Source organism: Hemicordylus capensis, chromosome 5, assembly GCF_027244095.1.
Source record: "Hemicordylus capensis ecotype Gifberg chromosome 5, rHemCap1.1.pri, whole genome shotgun sequence".
NCBI classification, from domain to species: domain Eukaryota; kingdom Metazoa; phylum Chordata; class Lepidosauria; order Squamata; family Cordylidae; genus Hemicordylus; species Hemicordylus capensis.
The window spans coordinates 21,840,027-21,867,973 of NC_069661.1; the positions used below are offsets into that span (position 1 = coordinate 21,840,027).

At 45.2% G+C, this 27,947-nt stretch overlaps 1 protein-coding gene across 5 annotated transcripts; it reads left to right on the forward strand.

The window, feature by feature from the left end:
* The first annotated feature begins 3,589 nt into the window (after positions 1-3,589).
* DMP1 (dentin matrix acidic phosphoprotein 1) lies at positions 3,590-27,947 on the forward strand. 5 transcript variants are annotated; one of them, XM_053252271.1, is made up of 6 exons: positions 3,590-5,225; positions 11,929-12,184; positions 15,849-15,919; positions 16,132-16,179; positions 20,350-20,715; positions 23,483-27,947. In XM_053252271.1, exons 3-6 carry the CDS (start codon positions 15,863-15,865, stop codon positions 25,196-25,198), a joined length of 2,187 nt encoding a protein of 728 aa, XP_053108246.1. In that variant the 5' UTR covers positions 3,590-5,225; positions 11,929-12,184; positions 15,849-15,862; the 3' UTR covers positions 25,199-27,947. The 5 variants fall into 5 exon arrangements, with proteins under 5 accessions (XP_053108246.1, XP_053108244.1, XP_053108245.1 ...); XM_053252269.1 differs by lacking the exon at positions 11,929-12,184 and adding an exon at positions 12,269-12,358; XM_053252273.1 differs by lacking the exon at positions 3,590-5,225 and adding an exon at positions 6,945-11,219.

A 27,947-nucleotide genomic window follows, 5' to 3' on the forward strand; every position in this document is an offset into this window, starting at 1 on the left:
AGTTGGTCTTGTGGGCATGAGCATGAATTGCCCCCTTTGCTAGGCAGCATCTGCCTGGCTTGCAGTTGGATGGGTGACTACATGTAAGCACTGCCTGCTGCAAGATATTCCCCTTAGGAGGTGGAGTTGTAGCTCATTAACAGAGCATCTGTTTCCATGCAGAAGGAACCAGGTTCACTCCCTGGCCTCTCCAGGTAGGGCTGGGAGTGGGAGAGACTCCTACCTGTGACCTTGGAGAGCCACTGCCAATCAGTGTAGACATTACAGAGCCAAATGGACCAAATGGTTTGACTCGGTATAAGGCAGCTTCCTGTGTTCCTAAGGAGTGCCTCATAGCATCTTAAAGTGGTGATTCTATTATATTTAGCAGGGGTTGGGGGGGAGCAGGGGCGTAGCTAGGGGAGAGGGGGCCCGTGTTCATCCCTCTCTCTGGAGGCCCCCTAGAGGGAGGGAGATAATGAAGAAAATAGGGAGGGAGGGATCTGGAGGGCCCTCAGGAGCTGGGGGCCCATGTTCTTTGAACCCTTTTGCACAATGATAGCTACGCCCCTGGGGAGAAGCAACTGGCCCCAGGGGCGTAGCAAGGTTGGAGTGGGCCCAGAGACAAGATTTTAAAATGCCCCCCCCCTTCACTGAAGCTCAGCTCATGAAGTAAAGAAATCTTAAATGGTTTTGTAAATTATGGACAATGCAAGTCATTTAATGGTACTAGAGAAAGACATGCTGTTTGGGTAGCTCCAGGTCTTAACACTCACATCAATTTCGGAGGATGTATACAACTGAAGTAAGCCCGGGCGGGCGCGCGGCTGGGGGAGTCAGTCATGTGACTTGCCTCTATAAATATTATTAGCCATAGCTGATGACACACTCCTCAGCAGGAATGGAGCAGTCCCGCCTTCAGAAGAAATGCCGGCAGGCCGCAGAGCACCTCACAAGCAAAATGTGCACCTCTCCCTCAGACCTACGGATTGCTGGGAGGTAGGGGAGCCCCTGTGTCATATGATCCCAGCACTTTACAGAGAATGAGAGGACATCTGTGCGTTCTTTGGGGCTGGCAGTTACATCTACACACACACACACACACACACACACACACACACACACACACACCCCTTCTGCCCCAGTCTCTGCTTCTGGGCCCAGCTGCCTTTCCTCCCCACCGTCACCTCCCCCCCCCCCGGTCTTTCTCTCCGGCCCCTTGCCTCCACAGTCAGGCGGGCCCGCCAAAGCCTCTGTCCTCCGCGGCCGGGCCCACCGCTGCCTCTGGCCTCCACAGCTGGGTCAGGCTGGGCCTGCTGCTGCTGCCAGCCTTCGCGGCTGGTGTCAAGGTCTGGCCAGCTGCTAGGGAAGTTCACGAAGCAAGCGGAGCTGCTGAAATCGGATATGGCTTGGCTGAACGCTGTCGGCAAGGAATGTTGACGAACGTTGATTCTCAGCAATGAGTAGGAGGCTGGAGATGTGATTTATAGAGCAAGCCGAGAGCTCCCAGCTGGTAGGAATTCACGGCTTGTCAGCCCTCAGCAAGAGGTGTTTGCTCCTCCTAACAGCCTCTAATTGCGTTTTATGTCTCGTGATCCTGCGCTGTTGTGGAGTCATTGGTGTTTCATTACATAGCTCTTCTTCGCATTGGTCCCCCACGCCTTCTGCTGACTCAGGTTGCCGTGCCTGCTCTAAATCATTAGTTGGATCTACCACAGCCATTTCATGAATGCTGACAGCCGGGCTCTGCCCCTCAGACACTGTTGAATCGGTTGACAGCTTTCCCTTCCTCCTCGCTGTCGGAGCTCGAGGGCGTGACAGTCGGGCCTGCCGCTGGCCTCCGCGTTTGGGCCGGGCCCGCCGCCGCCAGCCTCCGCGTTCGGGGTGGGCCTGTCGCCGCCGCCACCGCCGGCCTCCGCAGATGGGCCAGGGCCCCCCGCCACCGCTGGTCTCTGCGGCTGGCCGGGCCCAGCACCACTGGCCTCCGCGGCCAGGCCCGCCGCCGCCACTGGCCTCCATGGCCAGACACGCCGCCGCCACTGGCCTCCATGGCCAGACCCGCCGCCGCCACTGGCCTCCATGGCCGGGCCGGGTCCGCCGGCGCCTCTGTCCTCCACCACTGAGACGCGCCTCAGCCAATCAGGTGCATCCCTCCGCTGCCCAGCCAATCAGTTGGGTTGCCGGGACGCATCCCCACAGAGGCTGAGGCATGTCTATGAGAATTAAATATATGGAGACACACACACACACACACACACACACACACACACACACACACACACTTACTTTACTATGCTTTTTGTTACCACTATTCAGCCTCATTTAAGATTTCTTTACTTCATGAGCTGAGCTTCGGGGAGGGGGGCGCATTTTAAAATCTTGTCCCTGGGCCCACTCCAACCTTGCTACGCCCCAGAGTCACCCTGGGAAGAGCAGAAGGTTCCAAGTTCCCTTGCTGGCATCATCTCCAAGATAGGGCTGAAAGAGTTTCCTGCCTTCAACCTTGGAGAAGCTGCTGCCAGTCTGTGTAGACAATACTGAGCTAGATGATGGACCTATGGTCTGACTCAGTATAAGGCAGCTTCCTATGTTCCTATGTTCCATCTAGACATAGACAAAAGGGAGACAATGGGGGAAGAGGGGGGAATGGAAATATTATTAAGCAGGGAGAAAGCATATGATTACTTCAGTTGCATGAGCTTATGATTAAGTTTCTGTAGGGATGAGCAGAACTGGGCAATTTATTGTGGCTGTGGGTGACGGGGGTTGTGGGTGATGGGGGTTGTGGTTCAATAGCATCTGGAGGGCGAAGTTTGCCCAGCCCTGGACTAGAGGGTTCTGCTCCCAGAAAAGGTGAAATAATTTTGAATTCCTTTTAAATCAGGAGGGATTTGAAAGAAATAAGAGAGGAGGTAGCATCACAGAGGCATAACCTCCTGTCCATAGAGACAGATTCTAACTTCAGAAGCCCAGTCTAGGACTGGCTATCCTATACCATAAAATGCTTGGGCGTGCGGCCGTGCTGCCCGTGTCTTTTTGGGCTGTTCTGAGCATGCGCGGAGCGCATGCTCAGAACGGCCCAAAAAGACACGGCCGCCCAGACACGGCCGGCCATCTTCTTTTAAATATTGCGAAGGACGACTAAAAGGCCTAAAATGCCCCATTAAAATGCCCCCGCGGCTGTCGCCGCCAACCGTCCGCCCCCCCTCTCCAAGCTTTAAACCCCCACCCCCACGTTTAAGGACCAAAACGGCCCTTGAAAATGCCCCCGAATGCCCACGTGGCTATCGCCGCCAACCGCCCGCCTGCCCTCCCAGCTGCCAAAACCTGCTTACCAACACAACTCTCCTCCCCGGGAGCACGTCCTAAAATCGCTTGCATGACCAACGTAGAGAAGGAGAGAGGAGCTCGCGTGCAGAGCAGCTCCCTCCTTAAAGCCTCTTCCTGCACTGCCGCTTTGGCCGAAAAGGACGCAATAGGCGTCCTTTTCGGCCAAAGCGGCAGTGCAGGAAGAGGCTTTAAGGAGTGAGGAGCTCTGCACGAGCGCTCCTCTCTCCTTCTCTACATTGGTCATGCAAGCGATTTTAGGACGTGCTCCCGGGGAGGAGAGGTCTGGGCAGCTGGGAGGGCTGGCGGTAGTTCGGCAGCGGGAGCCCCGGGGGAATGCTCATGGGCCGTTTTGGCCCTAAAACGTGGGAGTGTGGGTTTTTGCTTGGAGGGGGGGTGGCTGGTTGGCGGCGGCAGCCGCGGGGGCATTTTAATGGGGCATTTTAGCCCTTTTAGTCATTCTTGATAATATTTAAAAGAAAATGGCCGTCCGTGTCAGGGGGTGGTGGAAAGGAGGACTTGGGAGGGCGGGCTGCCATAACACACAGTTGCACAAGCACAAACAAAAGTACACAGTAAGCCCAGCTCATGGAGTGGAGTGCAGCCGCCATTTCGTCACCCTTTCCCCGGCCAACCAATCACATATTGCGAAATTCCCCCCCACCCCTTCCAACTAAGGGCGGGAAAACAGCCTGCAGAAATAATGGCCGCACGCAGCAGCCGAGTTCACTAACAGTCTCCACTTCACCGTTAGAGGAGATTATTCCGAGAGCAAAACAGGACGCTTATTTCTGGCTCTTCATTGCCAAAATTAGCTCATAACATCCAGGAGTGGCTTTCTATTAGTGATTTACAACCAAATACTGCCAGGAGTCTAAACTCCCTGAAGGGAGTCAGCACACCAACCGGCAGGGAAGCCCTCAGAACCAGAGAAAGTGCTTCTCCACTCACAGTGGAGCAAACTTTGATCTTTTATTTAGCAAGCTTAACAGAGCACAGCACGTTGATGATGACTGTCACCACATTGTCAAAATTTACTAACGAGAACCATGATATCAGGCTGCAGTCACAACTCCCTGAGGGGAGACAGCACACCAGCCGACAGGGGAGCCCTCACAAGCAGAGAGAGTTCCTTTCCACTCACAGTTCCTTTTCCACTCACAGTGGTGTATAAATAAATACTATGAGGGCAGAGGGGGGAGAAATACACAAAATTACTTAAACCAAAAATAAAAATAAAAATTCATGAATATGTTAGAACGCCGCAAGGGAGAAGAAATAGCAAAACACAAAAAAGGGGGGGGGATACAGGAAAACAGTAAAGAGAGTAAGAGACAGAGAGATAAAGAAACAGACAGAAAGATTAAACCAAAAAAAGGAAAAATAAATAAAGGGAGGGTAAAAGCTAGCGCCCGTTATTATAACGGGCTTAAACATACTAGTTGCAGAATAAATCAACAGCAGACCTAGAGACGCCTTTAGCAAGAGGTACTAACTGATGTCTAAGGGTGGGGATCCTGGGTGTGAAAACAGTCCTGGGTGTGAAAACAGGGGTGTTTTGAGTACACAAAAGTCTCCCCAAATTCTTCTTGGAGGCTACAATACTGTACACACACATCTCTCTGTGTGACTTGCTCTATAGGTGTGGCTTGCCTCATCTGAGGCTTTAGTTGTCTGGAGTTATCTGCTACATCTGCATCACAATTTTCTGCATTTTGCATGTGTCTGGATTATGTGGAACCCATGCTCTGGGTGAGCAGGCTCTACCCTCTGCACATCCCCAGAAGTGTCATTTCCATCTGTGAAAAGTTGGTGGGGATGCAGAGGATGACAGGTCACCTTGCTCATAAATGACACAGTGGAAAATTTTAGAGACACTGTCAGGAAGGAACCCACTCTGATGCCCCAAGTCCAGCGAGGTGATTTGTTTAATGATTTTTATATCAGTTGTGTCACCAGGTTCATGGAACTTAATAAGTTATTATTTTCTTCTGCTGCAACCATATATGATTGTATGTATATGAGCCAGTGTTCCATTATTGTTTTCTCTTTTTACTGTGTATATTCTGTGTATATTGATGTTTGATCTAAGATCGCAAATAAACAACAACATATATTTGCTGGGTGACTCTGGGCCAGTCACTTCTCTCTCAGCCTAACCTACTTCACAGGGTTGTTGTGAGGAGAAACAAGAATGTAGTACACCGCTCTGGGCTCCTTGGAGGAAGAGCGGGATATAAAAAATAATAATATAAACAAACAAACAAATAAATAAATACATAAATAAATAAATATTACCCTGCTCTCAATAAATAGCCGCTTGGCCACATAGCCTCGTGAGGGCAGGATAGGCTTATATGTTCAGTGCATCAAAAAAGAAACAAAGCTTAAAGTGTAAAAACAAATAAGAACAAATGTATTATTTACAAAAGAATGGAAATAAGGATCTCTGCAAAGCAGGGCACATGAACTTCAGTACAACGTTGCCAAATAAGTCTCTAGACTCAACACCATGTACCTTGACCTTCTTTCTAAATGTATATCTCTTAGGTATGAGCTAGAGTTGTCTGCTCCGCAGTCTTACTCAGTACCTCATCAACTCCTCACTCACTCTCAACGGCCACCAACTGACTCCTAGCCAAACCCTCCTCCCAACATGCCATTTGTGGTTGCTATGGCAGCTCTTGCCCTCTCTCTTGCCCTCTCTCTTTCTCTCTCTCCAGCACTTTGCACGTACATTTCTTCACAGATACATCTTCTGAGGGACAAACTACACATTAAGGTCGTTCACACAACCATTAATCCTGGGGTCGGTTGGGGGGGGGGAGAGGCAGGAGCATTCTTACTTTCCCCCACGTGACCAGTCACTGGTTTTCCTCTCACCATGCCACACAGCCACATGGTCGTAGCTACAGTGAGCAGCACAGCGAGAGAGAGGCCGGGGGTGAGAGGATTCCCTGCCTCCAGAAAGCCTACAATTCACCATGTTGATTGCGTGGTGCATTGAAGGCATTCTAGAGGCCTGGATGCTCTTTCCCCCAGACTCTATGGTAGGACGGGCTGCTGGCAGCCCTAATGGGGGTGCAGGTAGTCAGTGTTGCCACATGACCGGGGAGTGGGGTAAGAGTGCATGCATGTGCCCTCTTACCGAACGTTTAGCCCAGGTAAAAAAACCTCGGCTACCCAATGGGGGAGCACTGGAATCGAATCTTGTTGCTCCACATGAGCAGCCCTATTCAGGTAGGGCTGTTCAAGCCCGGAAAGGGCTGCTTGTGTGAACAGCCCACTAGGCGCTAGGCAGGGCAGGTGATGGGTGGAGACACAGGTAGTGAGAGGTGGAGTCAATTGTGGGCAGTTGTGGAGGTGAAGCCAGAACTAGGTGGCTGCCTTAGCAATAGTTGGCAAAGTGTAGATTTGCAGCTAACGAGTGGGATCAAAATACAATACACACACACAAGCACAGAAATACCAATTGGTCATCAGCAGAGATACAGAGAAATATGTATTTATGTATTTATGTATTTATTTACATTTTATATCCCACTCTTCCTCCAAGGAGCCCAGAGCGGTGTACTACATACTTAAGTTTCTCCTCACAACAACTCTGTAAAGTAGGTTAGGCTGAGAGAGAAGTGACTGGCCCAGAGTCACCCAGCAAGTATCATGGCTGAATGGGGATTTGAACTCGGGTCTCCCCGGTCCTAGTCCAGCACTCTAACCACATCATTTGCTTTATAGTGCTTAACAGGGCTTCTATAGTATATAGATTTGTATCTAACATGGCAGGATCAAACACAAGCGCACACACATACAGAGACACAGGAGAAGAACTGTACAAGCCACTAGTAAAGCACAGACCAGCTACAAAAGGCTGCTTCTGTGGAGAGTGAATGCATTCTGAAGTCACCAGGACAGCTCTACCTGCCTGATTATTTAAAAAATGAATACTACTAATAAACAACAACAAGAAGAAAGAACTCTGAGACAGAGTGATACAGTGGTTAGTATGCTGGACTAGACTGGGGAAATCAATTGCTTCTCGGCCTTTGGCTAAGATCAAGTGTAGTATGAAGAGTGACGGGGGAAATCCAAGTTCAAATCCCCATTCAGCCATGAAACTCACTGGGTGACTCTTAGCATAACCTTCCTCATAGGGCTGTTGGAAAAATAAATGTAACCATGTGCACCACTCTGGGCTTCTTGGAGGAAGCACAGGCTATACATGTGAAAGTAAATAAATCTAGAGAAGCCACAAGTAAAGCAGAGACTAGTGGAGGGCAAATGCATCCTGAAGTCACAAGGGCAGCTCTGCCTGCCTATTTCAAAAATGCATGCATAAATAATAGGCAAGTTGTTCTAGTAAAAACTAATCTGCCTTCGTTCCTTTCACTATCCCTACAACTGGACTAGATTAGTTAGGAGGTCCTCAAGTTAGACCTCTTGAGCCTCAAACATTCTTGGAGTGGAGTGGATGACATCTATCTATCTATCTATTGCATTTCTATACCGCCTAATATAGAAATCTCCAGGCGGTGAGATTTACCACCAAATTATACCATTAAGTTATCCCTATGTGTCACTATAACTGTACCAAATTTGGTTCAAATCAGTTAGATGGTCCATAATTTGGCCCACTTGCACCTCAAACATTTATGCATCTGCCAGCTTGAATTGGGGTAGATTACATCATCACAAATTACACCATTGATGTGTCCCTGTGTGTCAGTCCCTACAACTGTACCAAATTTGGTTCAAAAATGGTTGGACCATCCACAGGTTAGCCCATTTGCACTTCAGACGTTCATGTGTCTGCCATCTTGGACAGAGTAGATGACATCATCAGAAACTATGCCATTGGGGCATCCCTATGTGTCCCTATAGCTGTAGCAAATTTGGTTCAATTCGGTTAGGTGGTTCACAAGTTAGTCCATTTGCAGCTCAAAGGTTTACACATCTGCTATCTTGAATCATGGTGGATGACATCATCACAAACTATGCCATTAAGGTGTCCCTATGTGTCCTACAATTGTACCCAATTTAGTTTATAGTAGCTGGGCCGGGCGCAGAGCATCTGCACCTCTGCTGGCCGGCCCGGCCCACTTCTCCCCCCGCCCACCGGCCTGGCCGCAGTTTCTGGCCGGCTTTCAACCCAACACGTCCCCTCCTCATCCTGGCAGCCGGGCTGGCCTGCCGCCGCCTGCTTATCCTGGCGGCTGGGCTGGTTAGGGTTAGGGTTAGGGTTTGAATCCCCGCTGGTGTGTTTCCCAGAATATGAGGAACTCCTATATTGGGCAGCAGTGATATAGAGAGGTGCTGAAAGGCATCATCATCTCATACTGCATGGAAGATGGCAATGGTAAACCCCTCCTGTATTCTACCAAGAAAATCACATGGCACTGTGGTCTCCAGGAGTCGACACCATCTCGACGGTAAATAGCAGAGCACTAAGGAAGAGAGCACACACTCCAGTTACAGAGTAGGTAGCAGAGGATGGTTTAGTTGTTGCAGCTATTTAGAGAATACACATGGAGATTCTTGTAGAATGAAATACTAAGTATTTATTGGTTAAGTACACTTTGATAGGAAAGACTTAATCCTAATCTAAAGGACTACATAATGAATAGGTAAGGAGAGAGAGAGAGAGAGAGATAGAGATGTTTCCATCTATTCTCTAAGTGGAATGGAAGGATTGTGACACAGCAAGCAAAGTGCTGAAAAGTCAGATCAAAGGTCATAGAGTAGGGACAGATAGGGAGACCCTTACTCACTGTCTCTACTCCCAATGCCCCTAGTGGCCATTGGTGCAAAAGGTCAATGCACTGGAACTCCATATCCAACACCATTACTCCCATCACCCCTAGCCTTTGGCCATCATAGTCCAACAATCTTTGGCAACCCCAGTCTGAGAATCCCTGCCAAAAGGAGTTTCCTGCTGGGCTGATCAGAATCTGTTGGGATTGCCTGCAGCAGTCAAGGATGCCACTAAAATCCCCGTACCTATATAACTGGGGAAGTGTGACCCCATCCAGAACTGGCAGATCAAAATCAAAATCAAAATCATCTCCTGAGTTCCAACCCAGCACAATAAGTACCTCCATCTTTGTGAGTGATGCACCAGGTGGGTGGGTGAGGGACTTCCAGTGCACTTTGGGAGGCTTGTACTTGTGTATAGGTTCTTTCTTATAATCTCCAAATAGGGCGATAGTGTCTCGGGGGGCCAAGCAACCCAAGAATTCTTGCGCACAGCTCACAGACCACACAAAAATCCACCCTGGATTTCCCACTAAACTCTTTGTTTGTTTTGTTTCAGCAACTTAATTAATAAAGGGTGGGGGATAGAAGAGAACCCAAGAATTCTTGCGCACAGCTCACAGTCCACACAAAAATCCACCCTGGATTTCCCACTAAACTCTTTGTTTTGTTTCAGCAACTTAATTAATAAAGGACGGGGGGTGGGGATAGAAGCTTTTTTGTTGTTGCCATTTTCAAACACCTGGGATTCAGACCCCTGCTAACTGAGCAAAGAGGCACCTTTAAAAAGTGGTGATTCGCTTTATTTAGCAAGGAGAGAGCAACTGGCCCTATCCATCCCCAGCACAATACCCCTCCAGTGACTGTTGCTGGTGTCTATCATGTTTCTTTTTTAGATTGTGAGCCCTTTGGGGACAGGGAGCCATTTTGTTTATTTATTATATCTATGTAAACCATGTTGGGAACCTTTTTAAAAAAGTGGTATATAAATATACGAATACGACAAATATTTATATACCGCTTTTCAACCAACGTTCCCAAAGCGGTTTACATACAGAAATTAAATTTAATTAATTAATTTTGGGGGGGGCTGTATTCATATCTTGCTGATCCAGTGTAGCAAGGTTACAAAAATTGAAGATGGATCCCTGCTCCCTGCCTTCTTCAGAGAGGGAGAGGGCAAAGAGCAAGTTTTGGGGGCCAGACTTTGGGGGACCTTATTGCCTTCTAGGGTTGCCAGGCTACAACTGGGAGATTTCACTCGTACTTTCATGCTTCACAGCAGGAGAGCAGGTAGCTGTGGTTTCTCCCACTTCTTCCTCCCTGGTCCTGCTTTCTGTCCCCACCTGCTGTGTGGCACACCCAAAGTCCTGCTTATTGCAGCTGATGTGAAACGGTTGGGGTTGGCGTGGGGGTTAGTGGTGGTGGCCATACTACAGGAAGAATGGGTGTGAGCATTTGCAGAGGATTTAAAGGGAAAGGCGGAATCTCCTGGTTTCAACCTGTCAGCTCTCAAGTGACCTAGCCCCCTCAAGAGAAGCCACTTCCGGGGGCTAAGGTGGAACTCCTAACACATGTGCTCTCTTGATGCAGGAGGTCTTTTTGAGGGCTTATTTCTGAAGAACACTTCTTTTCTTAGCACTTCATAAACCTTGGTTTTCCAAACCAGCTTGGAGAAGCCCTTCCTGGCAGCTATTCCTAACATTCCTTGTGGGTGTTAAGAGGAAGTGGCTGAGTGGTGTGTGGGGAAGCTACTGTTGCTGTCATGGATCTTCTTCTGCTTGGATAAGCTTTCTCTGCCTCCAGTTCCTCATGTCTCACTAACAGGATGTGGCAAGGTTTTATTTCAGTCCCAAACTGGGTGCAGCAGGCTGAGTAAATGTTCCTAGCACCTCTTCATAGCGCATTGATTAGTGCAGGGCCAAACCTTTCAGGGCTTGGGAGACGAATGGGACAGAAAGTCATTCAAACAACATCTCACAATGCCACAAGTAATACAGTGTGTAGTTTACTAGTTAGAGGCCTGGTTGTACAGTCATTGTCCAGGTCCATTTAAGAGGTGTTCCCTCAGTCCCAAATGAAAATAATAAAGGAAAATGTTGAAGAGCCACAGGTTTCTTTCAAGTTTCCACTGCATGCTGAAGAGGCAACCCACCTCCCAGGTATCTATCTCTTTCTCTATCTCTATCTACACACACTTTTAATTTTTATTTTTGAGAAATGTACAAAAGACAACACATTACAAAAAACAACAGATAAAACTCAGCTCAGGAGCAAATAAATATAACACCTCAAGTTCATGACTTCACTTAATTCATTTAGAATATGTGTAAATAAAATTATAAAATAAAAACCATTTTTAGCCTTTCAGGCCTTTAAAGCTGAAACTGAATAGCAGTTTGCCTCTTCAGCGGTTTGCCTCTTCAGCAGGGCAAGTGGCCACACTGGAAAAACTGTCCAACAAGCCCCTATCTATGTGTTCTCTTTCCCCCCATTTTTGCACACAGTTTTGTTTGATCACAGTCACATAAGACAAATTCAGCAGTTCCATTTTAATCTGGAAGCCAGGCATGCTCCCACATGCTGGCTATAAAGGCAAGAAGATATGGTAGCCCACAAAGAATGTTGCTGAAGACACAGTTCTTGGGAGCAATTCAGAACAAACTGTTTGCTTGTGTCATCTGGAAATGCATATATTAGCAGGAAACAACAGTCTGGCTATATAAGTGGGTGACACTGCCATTGTTTATACTCATAAACCTGCATGCATGTGAAATGGCATAAATTTAGAAATCCAAATGAACCCTTAGCAAGATCTCTCATTAAATGTAAACTAGTCTAGTCATTTTGAGAACCACAGCTTATTTTTAGGGAAAATATCCATCTGGAGGCAGAAAGGAAGCGTGGGAGGACTGGATTCCTGATGGTACCTTATGACATCATACTCTTCCGTGAGGCTGCTGATTGGTCCCTTCAGAACTGAAGCAGAGTTTAAATTCATGCATGGTCATAGCAGCTATCAAAAACTGGTACTGAGACTCAAATAGGGTTTTTTTCTCCTGTTGTGTTGGAGCAATTTAAACAAATTCCTGGAGCAACAGCATTAAAGCAGGCAGAGAGATAAAAGGTAAATTCTTTTCATTGTTCTGATGTTAAGAATGATAGCTAACATGAGTGATACCTGTTGATATTTTGTTAATGAGAAATTTAGAGAACAAGAGAAATTAAGAAGGAGGCATAGGATGAAGAAGGAAAATGTCAAATTCCAGCTTTTGTTCTTTGATCCGTGAAATCCTTACAGGTAAAATATTAGAGCCCTAAAAGGAGGTTTCTGCAAAATGAGATTTGCTCATTTTAAAGCCTTCACGCTGGCAATGTTGGGGGGGGGGGGTTAAGAAAACATAACTGAATTATACAAAGAAGAAAACAAATTAAGATATTTCCCCCACATGAATTGCAGCTCTGCTTGCAACCTTCGTCCTGGTTTTTTTTGTTTCTTGTTGACTGATGTGTGTTCCTCTAGTTGAACAGACTGATAGACTTATGGCTGATTCCCATATTTTCATCTCTTGATATCTCATTGCTTGTGAATGTATTACAGTATTTGATTATTAATTAATTGATTGATGGACTAATTAAATATTTAGATACCACTTTTCAACCAAAAAAGTTACTCTCAGCCAAATATGTGTATTGTATTTCAGTTGTCATCAGCAGGTGTGAATGTGGCAATTAATATCTGATGGCAGGTTCACACATGCAAGTCAACAGTCAACAAATGATAACCATACACATGTGGACAAGCCATTCATATAGCAGGCGCTCCTCATTAGGTAGCACCTTATTCTATAAGCACTGCAATTTCCATTTAGCTGTTTGGAATTTACTATAAATGTAATAGCAGGGTCTGGATTTGTGGAGCTGAGAGGGATATGTTGATTGGTTGGTTCTCTACACTGTTCAGTAGTCTTTGATTGGACAAAGCACTGAAGGAAGAAACTATAGTTACAGACTATGTGTGTATTGAGAGGGCAGGTCCAAGAGGACAGCTTGCATGTAAACCTAGGGCACCATTCAGGCTAAATTAATCATTTCTAAGTCCCATGGAAATTAATGGGAGTTATGACTAACCTGTCTAGTTTATTTCAATGATGCTGAGTCATGACTATCTTGTTTGGATCCTGGTCTTATTGTTGAGACAATCAAGTCTCAATGTGTTTTGAGAACTTTGGGCAGAATTCAGACAAATCCAGCCATAACTAAGCACCATGACTAACTTGTCTAATTTATTTCAGTTGTGATTAGTTGTGACTAACTTCGTCTGGAACCTGTCCACTATGTATAGGCAGTCATTAATTGGGAGCAATGACAGTGACTTCTCCATTACCACTAAGAACATAAGAATGTAAGAACAGCCCTGCTGGATCAGGCCCAAGGCCCATCTAGTCCAGCATTCTGTTTCACACAGTGGCCCACCAGATGCCACTGGAAGCCTACAAGCAGGAGTTGAGGGCATGCCCTCTCTCCTGATGTTGCTCCCCTGCAACTGGTACTCAGAGGCATCTACTAGTACTAGCATCTACTGAGTACTAGAAGTACCCAGAGTACTACTGAGTACTCTGGTACTCAGAGGTATCTACTACTAGATGCCTAGACCAATAGCCCTGGTCCAGCATCAATAGTTTGATAACTGTACAGAAGTAATGTGATGGAAAGAGAGGAAATTGACTACGATGGGAGGGCTAATGGTTTGTTTTGTTCTGCTTCCCCTGACACAACTCACTAGTGAAGTTAACCAACTCCAAAGCAATTTCTGGCATTAACCAATCCCAAAGCAATTTCTGGCATTCAATAAGCAACTGTAACAATTGCCAACATGTACGGACGTCTATTGCAGTGGTGACAGTCAGGCATCTGGGGCTTCCTCCAGCTTTTAGGGTACAGGTTGAAATGTTGTAAAGGCCTGCAAAACTAGTTTGACCAGGAAGCACAGTGGGGCACTAAAAATAAACAGGTATGGGCTATAGGATATAGCCCAGTGATATAGGAAGATGCTGAAAGGCATTATCTCATACTGTGCAGGAGGAGGCAATGGTAAACCCCTCCTGTATTCTACGAAAGACAACCACAGAGCTCTGTGGTCGCCAGGAGTCGACACCGACTCGATAGCACAACTTTACTTTATATTGCAAGTACTGGTGGCGGCCCATCACTCTGAAATATCATATCCAAGGCTCTGAAATATCAGCATTTTCTGTACACAACCACTAGTTCTTCCACAAGGGGATAAATTTTGCAAACAATAGATAGCAATTCCAAGCATGTTCCCTCTACAGAATGAAGTTTTCATTTTAAGCTACAGCTAGCATACCCAAAACACATTGGTAAATAGTTATCTGAAAAATCAGATGAAAATCAAATTTACAGACATTTTTTTGTGGTTTGTAAGTTCTTCACATATATTCGTATATAAATATACAGAATAAAACATATTATCATACAGCTTTAGGATGTCTAGTTGTCATAATAATGCATAAATATACAATGTTAATCTGAAGTAACTTTGAGCCCTGATGGATCAAACTATGGTTCATGAAGTTTAAGCATTCTGTTCCTTACAGTGGCTAACCAGATGTTTCTGGGAAGCCCAGAAGTGGGGTGTGAAATCAGTAGCCCTCCCGTGCTTGTGCTCCATTTCCAGCGACTGGTATTTAGAGGTATACTGCCTCTAAACATGGAGGCTCCAAATAGCCACCATGGCTAGTAGCCCTTGGACTTGTTCTCCATGAACTTGACTAATCCTCTTTTAAAGCCACCTAACTAATGACCATCACCACATCCAGTGGCAACAACTTCCATAAGTATAATATGCATTTTTTTAGTTCTCAATTTCTAGCTTTCTATTAATAATTTTCAATTTTAAAGTTTTAAATTTTTTAATTTTAAATGTGGTTTTAGTCTGGTATTTTAACTTGTTTAACTTTATTGATGTTTTATTTTACATGTATGTGTTTTGTTGATGTTGTGAACCACCCTGAACAGTAGTGTACTGGAGAAATATCTATAATAATAGTAGTAGTGATGATGATGATGATGAAGAAGAAGATGCATTGTGCAAAGAAATACTTTCCTGTCTGTCCTGAAACTACTGCCAATGAATTCCATTGGACAAGCCCAAGTTCTAGTGTTATGAGAGAGCAAGAGAAAAACCACTCTGTCCATTTCCTTCACACTTTGGAAGTTATGCATTCACAAAACCCAGATTTTTACATCTCTGCCATGTCCCCTTTAGTCACTTTCCCCCTTAAAGAGCCTCAAACGCTTTAGCAAATCATCAGGTGACAGATCATGAGCCAAATCTGGCCCACAGCCTACGACTGGGAGTTCCACTCACCTATACCCCCATATAAAGAAAGAATCCTTTGTCCCTACTAGCCAGCCCAGCCTAGACCTTTCAGATTTAGCCAGTCATGTACACAGAGGCCTGGCTCACACAACCATTATTGTGATTGTGTGAAGCCACTCCAGGGCAGGAATCTCAGATTCATCTCAGGACACAAATCAACATCGGTAATCTTGGATGGGTTCACACAATCACACTAATGTTGGATATCAACTTTAAACCTATATTCAAATGATTGTGTGAACCAGGCCATTGTTTAGGATGCTACATGATGCCAGGGGCTCAGTGGAGAAAGGCCTTCTGCCTCATCTGTCATCTGCTGGACAATGTAGTTGTTAACCACTAGTGTGCATTTTCTGTTCACACATTTATTTTGATGTTGTTATAGATACTAGACCGAAGATGAAGAGGAGTGCATTCTTGCTTATCTCCCTGTGGGCTCTAACCTGTGCTCGACCTGTAAGTACTTTTAAGAAGTAGCGTTTGTAGAACCATTACATGTTAAGCATTTGCACATGCTCAGTTCTCCTGGTGAAATCAATGAGACTTAAAAGTGCTTAGCTTTGTCTGGATTGTGCCCATTGTGCTCACTTATTTCTCAAGAGTTTATGTATAGAATCCATCCATCCATCCATTCATTATTTCTTTTCTTTTCTTTTTAATATACTCAGGCATACAGGCACCACAGTGCACATCACAGGACCTCTGAAGAGCACTGGGTGAGCAGACCCTTAATTCTTTTTCATCAAATGTAGAATTGCTTTACCAAAATACCTTGAATGTCAAGGATGGGCAAGACCATTCCCTGCTTTTCTAGATCATCTAGTCTCTCCTAATGTCACACGACAAAGAAAACTATCAGGAGAGGAGAGCTGGTCTTGTGATAGCAAGTAGGGATGTGCATGAATGGTCTTCGGCACCGGCGGGGGTAGTACTTTAAGGGTGGGGTAGGGTGTACTCACCCCCCTGCCGTGTTTTCCCCACCGGCGCTCTGTAAATTTCAAGCCCCTCGGGGCGGCAGCGTTCCTCCCTGCCGCCCCATTCCCCCCGTTGGCCGGAAGTGGCCGGAAGTTGCGAGCATGCATGCGCCCGTCGTGCATGCGCGCACGCACGCACGTTGGGCGCACGTGCGCTCGCAACTTCCGGCCACTTCCGGCCGACGGGGGGAACGGGGCGGCAGGTAGGAACGCTGCCGCCCCGAGGGGCTTGAAATTTACAGAGCGCCGGCGGGGGAAACGCGGTGGGGGGAGAGTACACCCTCCCGTGCCCTTAAAGTACTACCCCCGCTGGTGCCGAAACACCGAAAACCACCCCAGCGCCGAAACGTTTCGGAGGCCTTTACAATGGCCTCTGAAACGTTTCGGGCACATGCCTAGTAGCAAGCATGACTTGTCCCCTTAGCTACGCAGGGTCCACCCTGGTTGCATTTGAATGGGAGACTTGATGAGTGAGCACTGTAAGATATTCCCCTCAGGGGATGGAGCTGCTCTGGGAAGAGCAGAAGGTTCCCAGTTCCCTCCTTGGCTTCTCAAAGATAGGGCTGAGATTCCTGCCTGCAACCTTGGAGGAGCTGCTGCCAGTCTGTGAAGACAATACTGAGCTAGATGGATTAATGGTCTGACTCAGTATATGGCAGCTTCCTATGCTCCTATCAGATTATGTGTCAATGGGATATTTTTATATATGATGCCTGCTGTATCCTTGCAGGGCAACCCAAGAACCTTTCCATAGTCCAGGTCTATAACCAGCAGTCTACTAGGTTGAACACAGCTCATCGGCAACGTACAGTAGTTTACTGGGGCTTGATAAATGTCCTGTCTTTGCTGTCTGTCTTGGAGTACAAGAACAGATGTGTGTTAAGCACCCAGAAGGCCTCAATATATGGCTGGTGGGCTTCATTTAGTTTGATGGGTCAGAACCTGTATAGGCGTGCCCTAACTATTGAGTCAGAAGCCAATGCCTATTAAAAGGGAGGAAGTGCTAATGTTAATATTAATGGCTAACAAGATAAGGAAAAATATTCTTTAATTAATGATTAATTAATTCATTAATGAAAATTAATTGGCCTAACTGGTCCTTTAATTTTACCTAGGAGTACCTTAAGTAATTTCTCTCATTGTGTGTTAAACTGTGTGTTTTCAGTGCCACCCAAAAGCATGTCCCCAAGGGCTACATAGCTCTCAGTGGTGCATACACAGAGGGCTTCCTGGGAGGGTGTCAAAAATTGCTGCTTCCCTGCTGCACTGGTGCAGTTAGTTCAGAACTTCTGCTAGGCTGTACTCTTGCTGCTTTCTTGGGTGCTGTTTTCTGATGGACTAGACCATTATTTGTTTGTTTTGTTTGTCATATTTTAATTAGATTTGTGATTTTAAATTAATATATTAATTAAATTTAATCTAATTTAATTTAATTTAAATTAATTAGATTTATAGTTTTAAATTTTCAGTGTTGGTTTTAAATGGTTTTAATATTAATGATTTTAATGTTTAAATGATTGTAACTGTTTAATTGATTTAGTTTTGATTTTAATTCTTTTGTTTTGATGTAAACTACTCTGAGCCATTTTTGGAAATCGAACAAACAAACAAATAATATTTATATATCACCTGATATATACATCTCTATATATCTCACAGTCCAAATTACAATATAAAATAATAACAAACAAAACAGTTTCACAGATTAAAAACAATTCACAGAGTAAAAAAATTAAAACAATTTCACAGAATAAAACAATAAAACAGTTTAAAATTAATTTTAATTAAAAGCCTGGGGGTGGGAAAGGTGTGTCTTAAGGGTATTTTTTAAAAAGTAGTCAGAGCTGGAGAAGCTCTTATTTTGACAGGGAGTGCATTCCAAAGCCCTGGGCCAGCCACAGAGAAGGTCTGGCCCTGAGTTGGCACCAGAGGAGCCGGCAACAACCATTACCAAATCTTGCCCAGATGATCTTAATAGGCGGCAGGGTTCATGACAAAGAAGGCAGTCTCTTAAATGCCCTGGACCTAAGCCATTCCGGGCTTTATAAGTAATGACCGGGACTTCGTATTTTGCTCAGAAACATTTGGCAGCCAGTGCAATTCTTTTAGAATTGGTGTTATATGGTCCATTTGGGTTGACCCAGAGACCAACCAGGCTGATGCATTCTGTACCAGTTGTAGTTTCCAGGCCACATACAGAGGCATCCCCACATAGAGTGCATTACAGCCGTCAAGCCTGGGGTTTACCAGCACATATACTACAGTTTTAAGGTCACTTATGTCCAGAAATGGGCGTAGCTGACGTATCAGCTGAAGCTGATAAAAAGTTCTCCTGGCTACTGCCTCAGCCTGAGAAACCAGAGAAAGTTTTTGATCTAAGAGCACTCCCAAGCTACTCCCAAGCTTGCAGTACTCTGTCAGAATTCAGTACGGAGGTAAGCATTTCTCATGGGTGCTGTTTTAAGAACATAACACAAGCACATAAGAACAGCTCTGCTAGATCAGGCCCAAGCAGAGGCACTCTTATCCCGACTTCTGGGCCGAAGTCCAGGGCCTCCACAGCCCCTAGGGCCCCCCAAATCCTCTTTAGTCTGTCCCGGGTGGTGTGGTCACCTAGCCGAGCATGATGATCATCATGCCTGATGATGATGCAAGTTGGGGGGTGGGCTCCAAAGACCTTTAGGTCCAGGCTCCAAAATTACTTAGGTGCACCTCTGGGCCCAAGGCCTATCTAGTCCAGCACCCTGTTTCACACTGTGGCCCACCAGATTCCTCTGGGAAGCCCACAGGCAAGAGATGAAGGCATGCAAATCTGGCCAGCTTGCTGATTCATCTAAATCATTTATGAATAAATGAAAAAGCACTGGTCCACTCCCAATACAGATCGCTGTGGGACCCTACTTCTTACTACCCTCCTTTGAGAAAACTGTCAATTTATTTCTACTCTCTGTTTCCTGTTCTTCAACCAGTTACCAATCCACACATGAACCTGTCCCCTTATTCCATGACTGCCAAGTTTGCTCAAGAGCCTTTGATGATGAACCTTTCAGAAGAAATTTTCTGATGGACTAGACCATAATTTTTCATTATTATGTCAGAATTCAATACCAAGCTACTGAGCTAAACCTTTCGCATGGGTGCTGTTTTCTGATGAACTAGACTATAATTTTTAATTACTTATTCAAACTCCTTAGCCATGCAACTAGAACATGGCCAGTACTACCAAGGGAGCTGCTGGTGGTCTTGAAAACTGAGCAGGTACTGAAAACTTACCTTGTCTCTAAAATCTGACAGCATACTGAAAAGTTACAGTCTAGTCCATCAGAAAACAGCATCCATGAAAAAAGCTTACCTCAGTGCTGAATTTTGACATGCCTATGGCCATACCACCCTGAACACGCCCAATCCCATCTGATCTCGGAAACTAAGCAGGGTTGGACTAGGTTAGTACTTGGATGGAATTCTGACAGAGTACTGAAAAATTACATGCTAGTCCTTCAGAAGACAGTAAGGGTAAGAAAATCTCACAGATAAGATAAAATGTGTTCTTGTCTGTGAGCAAACAGAGTAAGAGATGGAGTAAGAGAAAATCAAGCCATAATACATGAGAAGACAGTACCGGAAAAGAAAACCTTACAGATAAGAAAAAATATTGCTACAATGGAAGCCAGCCTAGAAAGTAATCATTTCCCCCCAGAATCTTTTGGAACTGAGATGCCACCACACACTTCAACACTTTGAGTTGAACTAGATGACTTCCAAGATCCTTTCCAGTTCTAACATTCTATATTTCTATTATTCTAGCCATACCTCCACATGATACAATTTCTGACACTTAGTGTAGTATATTCATATGCAATATATTCTCAGTAAGATATGTAATATATTCTCATCATTCTGCCTTTTGTACAGGCTACTGCAAATAAAGAAAGCTTGAATGAGGTAGCTGATTCTACTGACCTTAGCAATGAAGACACGGGGAGCAGGCTCAGCATAAGCACAGAAAGCAGAGAAGACTCTGGTGTCAGCGAACATGACAGCAGCAGCCACGAGAATAGTGAAGAAAATCGTTTTATCAGAAAGCTTTCCAGCAGTAGCCTGGAGAGCCACTCAGCAGATGAATGGATCACTCGAGACAATGATGATGCTGGTTATTTCAGAATCCACCAAGTGGTCCATGGAAAATGGGCCGATGACAAGGATTTCCATGACTATTATGGCGCAAAAGAAGCTCATGGGGATGGTTCTGATGACCAGTCTCTTGAGAGAGTGCCTCTGGTAGGTATTCAAAGCATTCCTGTACAAACTTTGGAACTGTAGTCAACTCAATGGAACTTTCTCCACCATCTGCAACTGCAAGCAATTAAAGTGTCCATTGAAAATAACATACAAGGCCTCAGTTAATTCAGTGTCTACTAGCATTTTTCATCAAAAATGAAAAGAGGTGGAGTTTAACTAGTTTAATGATGGGAGTGGGGGTGTCATTTCCCATTTAAGACTGACCTGTGCAAGTTTTGAAAGTGGTGCAGGGAGAGGGAAAATTACCAACCTCTTCCTCTTCTCTTCTCATGCTTCTTGCAAGCTTTGCATGCAGTGTGAGGAGAGGCTCTCTTCTCAGAGCTTGCAAAGATCATTTCAGTCCTAAAGAGGCACGCTGACATCTCCCAGCAGTACATCTCCCTGCCCTGCTGGCACCCTAAGTACCTGCCAACTGAGGTGACCACTTCACCTTGCCTCATGAAAGGACCACATCTGGATCCATGCTTAGCATCACCCAGGCATTCATTTTTTTAATCCATTAGCCCCATGTGACTGCTTTGAAGACTAGAGAAATGTCACTCTGGAAGAGGCTGTTCAGCGCTTTCTTTCTTTTCCCTTTCTCTAATTTAAATCTCACCTCTCTACCCCACCCCCCACAAAATGACTATTGCCTCCATAGGGGAAGAAAGAGAGATGCACCCGTCTTTTTTCTGCTTTGTGACTAATAGTAGCTTAAAGGGGGAGTGATTTAAGCCAGGAGGAAAGGGTTAAACATTCTCCCTGAGAACACCACTTCCCCATGCTTCAAAGCAACTGCATGGGGCTGCTGATGAGTACAGAACAAAATCCATGTGGCAGCCCAATCACAGATCGCCTGCAATGCATCTAGTTTGCCCTATTGTGCCTTGCTGAATTGACACCTTTCCTCCAACTATGAAACTGTTCCTTCCTCGCCCCAAGAAGGAGTTGTCGCTTTCGAAATTAATAGGTCAAGTTACACAGCAGTGTATAACTGGGCTATCTAAAGGTGTTGCAGGAGATCACAGCTTTGCAGAGGCTGTTGAGGTTTGTAAAATGCATTTGGATTTGAATAAGCTTAGAATAATTTTACTATTTTTTAAAAGGCAGTGGCCAGAGGTGTTTTCTATCCTCTTTGGTTGATACACCAGCTGTGTCTGTTTCTTGAGATAACTTCAGAACAGTGGTACATCTGCTGGTCACCTCCAGACTTGATTACTGCAATGCGCTCTATGTAGGGCTGCCTTTGTACATAGTCCGGAAACTGTAGTTGGTACAGAATGCGGCAGCCAGGTTGGCCTCCAGGTCATCCTGGTGAGACCATATTACTCCTATATTAAAAGAACTACACTGGCTACCAATAGGTTTCTGGGCAAAATACAAGGTGCTGGTTATAACCTAGAAAGCGCTAAACAGCTTAGGCCCTGGGTATTTAAGAGGGTGTCTTCCTCACTATGAGCCCCATCACCCATTGAGATCTTCCAGAGGTTTGTCTGCAGTGCCACTAGCTTGTCCGGTGGCGACAGAGAAACTCTATTGCTGCCCCAAGACTCTAGAACGTGCTCCCTACTGAAATAAGAGCCTCCCCATCTCTGACAACTTTTTAAAAGTCTCTGAAGACGCATTTATTCACCCAAGCTTTTAAACTAGACTTGTTTTAAATTGTTTTAAGGTTTTAATTGGTTTTATGTTGTTGTAAACTGCCCAGAGATTGAAGTTTGGGGTGGTGTCCAAATATAATAAACAAATGAACAAACAAATAATCATTATTCACAAACACCTTATCTATTCCCTGCGTTTAAGCAACAACTTGCTTTCTTACTATGTGATGGCATGATTGTGGGCAGCTCTTATCATTCTGCTGTTGCTTGATGATGATGATGATGATGATGATGATTTTTAGAATTTTTAATGTGTATTGACTTCTTTAAAAGATGTTTTATAATTGTAAGTATTCTCTGTGGTTGTTAGCACTGCTTTGGGGGTCGCTTGCATGCTGAGGAGTGGGATAAAAATATATAAAAAGTTCTGGATGCTTTAAGAGCCCTATTCAGATGTTAAGCTCAGCACTAGTACAGTCTGTGTGCACAGCGTACACAGGTACAGTTATTCACCAGATGTGCTGAATGCAGGTACAGCAGTATACACTTCCTATCTGTACCATGCATTTGACGGAATCTGTATCCAGGCTCAGTTTTAAAATTAACACAAATACTATCATTCACACAAAAACAGGTACATGCATACAGACATCCAAATATGGGTACAGCACAATGTCTGAATAGAGCAAAGGTGACAAAGAGATTTTAATTAATGGGTAAGGTGAAGGTAAAGTGTGCCATCAAGTCGATTTTGACTCCTGGCGCCCACAGAGTCCTGTGGTTTTCTTTCAGTAGAATACAGGAGGGGTTTACCATTGCCATCTCCCACACAGTATGAAATGATGATGCCTTTCAGCATCTTCCTATATTGCTGCTGCCTGATATAGGTATTTCCCATAGTCTGAGAAACATACCAGCAGGAGATTCGAACCAGCAACCTTCTGCTTGTTAGTCAAGCATTTCCCCACTGCGACACTTAAGGTGGCATTAGTATTTAATTAAAGAGTATCCCCAAACAATGGAATCCAATGGAATACTGTCAAAATAAGAGGTTTGACAGATGTAGCAAGACTCATGCCATTCAATCTGTAGTGTAGGATGAACAGAAGCGTGCTTGGCCTATGCAACTTTTAAGTGTTTTGTTTTTCATTTGTCTTCTTCCATAGGAGGATCAAAATGAGATTCATGGCACTGACAGCACAGACAACGAAAAGCACGCTCATGGTGATATCAAACAATCCAAAGACCAGCTGGATGTTGAAAATGATGGCATGCTTTATATACCTGAGCAAGTCTTGTACACCTTCACGGGAACAGGAGGGAATGAGCTGGCAAATGATGAAGACGTCAGCGGTGATGGAAATCATGAGGGTGGTATTAATGGGAAAGATCCAGGACACACTGTACCTCCAAACAAAGGAGACACGCTGCTGCCCTCTGTTACCAATGGAGAACAAGGTGGTGGCAATGCTATAGGCAGACACCAGAGGGACAGTAGCAGCAGCAGTAGCAGCAGCAGTGAGAGCAGCAACATGGATAAAGAGGATAACCACATTATTGATCATGGCAAAAGACATGGAGGAGACAGCTATAGCAGTAGTCAAGAGGACAGATATGATTTTGATGATGAAGGGATGCAAGGTGATGACCCCCACATCTCAAAGAACGATGACAGTGACTCTAGTATGATCCATGGGGATGGCCACTTGAAAGAAAGCAGCCAGGAAGCCAGCAGAGAAATAGCGGGGAAGAAAGTCAAACACCACAGCAAGTCAGTGGAACATTTTGCCAGGAAAGTATACCACTACGTTGATGATGGCTCAGATGAAGATCACAGTCCTGAGCATGATGAAAGCAAATCCCTGCAAGAAGATGATGCTGAGTCGAAAGAGGACAGCCAATCTGTAGAAGACATCAGTCAGTCAACAGAAAATGTTCTCAGTAGATCTAGGGAGCATGCAAACAGCCATTCCAAAGAGTCTGCAGAGAGTTCATCCAGAAAACACAGTCACAGCCAGTCCAGGGAAGACGTGCACAGCCAGTCCAGGGAAGACGTGCACAGCCGGTCCAGGGAAGACGTTCACAGCCGGTCCAGGGAAGACGTTCACAGCCAGTCCAGGGAAGACTTGCACAGCCAGTCCAGGGAAGACTTGCACAGCCAGTCCAGGGAAGACTTGCACAGCCAGTCCAGGGAAGACGTTCACAGCCAGTCCAGGGAAGACGTGCATAGCCAGTCTAGAGAACTCTTGGCAAGCCAGTCTAGAGAGGATGAAAACAGCCACTCTGGAGAGGATGATGACACAGAGTCTGTAGAAGGCATAAAGAGTGAATCCACTGAATACAGCAGGACTTTCCATAAAAAAACTGTGAAAAAGTCTAAAGAGATAGATGACAACTCAGATGAACACAGTGCTAACAAATCTGAAGAGCAGCAAAGTGCATCCAGAGAGTCTAAGGGACAAGACAGCAGTTCAAGTGAGAAGAGCAAGTCTACAGAAGAGAGTGAAGAATCAGAAGAGGACACAGACAGATCCAGCCATGACGACAGCAAGATGTCTCAGAGTGCATCATCTGAGAGCCACAAAGTGTCCCAAGAAAGTGCGGGTAGTGAAGACAGCAATGAGAGTGATTCCAGTGAACATGACCTCAGCTCGGAACAAAGCCAGCCAAGTCAATCATCAGAAACCAGCGAATCCAAAGAAAGCAGCCCTTCTACAGAAACAGACAGTCAGTCCCGAGAGGACACAGCAAGCAAGTCTGACAGTATAGAGGATAGCTGGTCAAGAAGCATGGAGCTGAAAAGCCAAAAGCTAATGCTTGACATCTATCATAATAAACCCCTTAGTGATTACGATGATAATGATTGCCAGGATGGGTATTAAATGGGTATTAACTGTACGGATGTTAGTTTTTTTAAAAAATGCCCTATACACTTACAGGCCTTACAGGCCTTGAAGTAGGTTGTAAGTCCCGCCCCAGAACTGTCACTCAGCCCCTCGCTGCTCATGGTTACAGTGGTGTTGGTGTGAAGAGGGAAGCGCTATAGCGGTGAGCAATCCAGGTTGCAGATCATGGAAGCACTTGCCCTACTGGTTACAGCGCTTCCCTCTTCATACAAAACACCACTTTTATTGTGAGTGGCAAGAACAAGGGGGTGAACAACAGTCAGTGCTGGGGTGGGACTTCTGGCCCACTTTGGTGCTTGTAAGTGTGTAGGGCACTTTAAAAATTTAAACAAACAAACCTAATGCCTGTATAGGGCTAAGCAACTATGTGTCATATTTGAAGGGTCAGGAAGTGATCTCTTCTTTTAATTTATTTTAGCATTTTAGCAATGTGAATATTGACTCTTGGCAATTAGAGTGGCCACTGAATTTCACTAATAGTGTCAATCAAGGTCAATTTGGAGAGCCCTCCGCAGGCAAAATACACCTGAGGAACTTTGAAAACAGTTTCCGTATGATTAACGGGATCTATCCAGAGGGTTTCCACACACTATTAGGTTCCACTAAATTTTACCTCAATAGAAAATTGAGGCAAATTTGGGGGTTTCTCCTCAGGCAACAAGGAAAGAATTTGGACGACTAGTGGAATTTCTCAGGGGTAGTTTGTATGTGCTGCACTGGGTGGGGGGGAGTTGACATCGAGGCTAATGCTGTGCTTGTGCAGACATGTTGCACATGTGCAAGGATGTTGCACATGTGCAAGGATGTTTCACTAGCTAGTTCTGCTTTGGGAATTTGCATTTGGGAGTCTGCGTTGCAGAATAGTGCTGTGCTAGCACAACAAAGTGCACAACCCATGGAGCACCTCCGGTTGGGAAACCAGTTCTTTGGTCTGTTTACATTGCAGGGAACATTTACGCAAGAGCACAATAACACAGGAACATAAGATGCTGCCTGGGGTGTAGCTAGGGGAGAGCAGGTCCGGTTTCACCCCTCTCTGTGGAGGCAGTGAGGGAGATAATGAAGAAAATAGGGGTGGTGGTGGAGCTGGTCCCCCCGAGTTCCATTCACTCAATTATAGTTACACCTCTGCATGCTGCCTTATACCAAGTCAGACCCATCCAGCTCAGGATTGTCCACACTGACTGACAGTCAGGATTGTCCACACTGACTGACTCTTGCCTGAAACTCCAAGGTTTCAGGCAAGAGTCTCTCCCAGCTCTACCTGGAGAAGCCAAGGATTGAACCTGGGACCTTCTGCATGCAAAGCAGATGCTCTGTCCTTGAGCCCCAGCCCCAACGGACCTTTGGTATTATGCACATCTGTGTGATAGTCTTGCCGGTACACAGATTTGTTGCAGAAGTGCTGCATTAGTCTGGATGTCGGCCAACATTCTGTTAACAAAAAAGAGCAGGGACAAGTAGGTTTTCAAGCCAGAAGGATCAAACTGGCTGGCAATGCAAGGTAGGCCTGAAGGTCTTCCTCTGGTTCTCTCCATGCCCTGCTTTCAACCGACCTCGGCAGGCCAGAAGCTCCCAGCCAGCCAATGGGAGAGCCAGGCCCATATTTGACTATACACTCGGAAGAGAATGTTGGGCAAAGAACCAAGAGGCACTTCCTCTCCTCACTTGAGCTGCAGTGTGCCAGAAAAAGAAAGCATTCCCAATAAGTCCAGGGTTCATCTTGTTGAGGCTGGCATGTCTCCCGTTTGAAGGAAGGGCTTTAAAAACATAGTACTTAACGGGAACATTTGCAAGCCCTGACTACCTTTAATTATGTTTCCTTAATAATTCTCCAGTCAAGAAACTGGGTTAGTAGCGATAACAGAGCTTTCCCAGCCATCACTGTGGAATGCTCCACCTTAAGCTTTCTGTCTGTAAGCTGCTTGTGCAACAATCACAGGCATCTACTGGCCAGTGCCTGTGACATTACTGATGACAAGTAACACACTTCCTGCCCTCCATATCTGTGCATTTTTTTGGTATTTTGAGAGAGAGGCTGCTTTAAATGTTTTTAAAATGCTTTCCAGGATGAATGATTCTCTACTGTTTAGCACAATTTCTCCTTTAGCTCTTTAAATCTCATGAATGTTAAACTGCTTCTCATCTTACCACCATTATCATCTTACCCACCACTAAAGGTTTTTTTAAAAAAAATTAATAAATCATGGCCAGATCTATGCTTCATACACCACACATTTTTAAAGGGAGCAAAGAGGGAGCAAGTAGCAAAGTTTCTCCCACAACAATACTTCTGGCCACCCATCCAATAATTAGTGTGCTGCAGGTGCAGGGCTGGTGCTTGAAGCAATGGGAGGTCTAATAGGGGACTGACTCCCATTACTTTTTTTTTTTTTAAGCATCTGTGTATAGCTGAGGGCAGGCACGGGTTCCTGATACACGGTAGCCAGCTCTCTTACGCACATGTGTGAGAAGCCAAACCAGTCCATTAACTGTAGCTACTGCATGTATGGAATGCAAAGAAACAGTTGCCATATGATAAATGCATGTGAACTTAAGGTGGTTATGCAGCCTTGGAGGTATAATTAAAATGGGATATATGTAATATTTTGTAATACATGTATAGCTGTATTGGGAAAATATTGTGGGGGTTTTTAAAGCCCATTTTATACAAGTGGTTTTAATTTAAAATGAATAAATCTTGTTTGTATTTCCTAATAAAGGT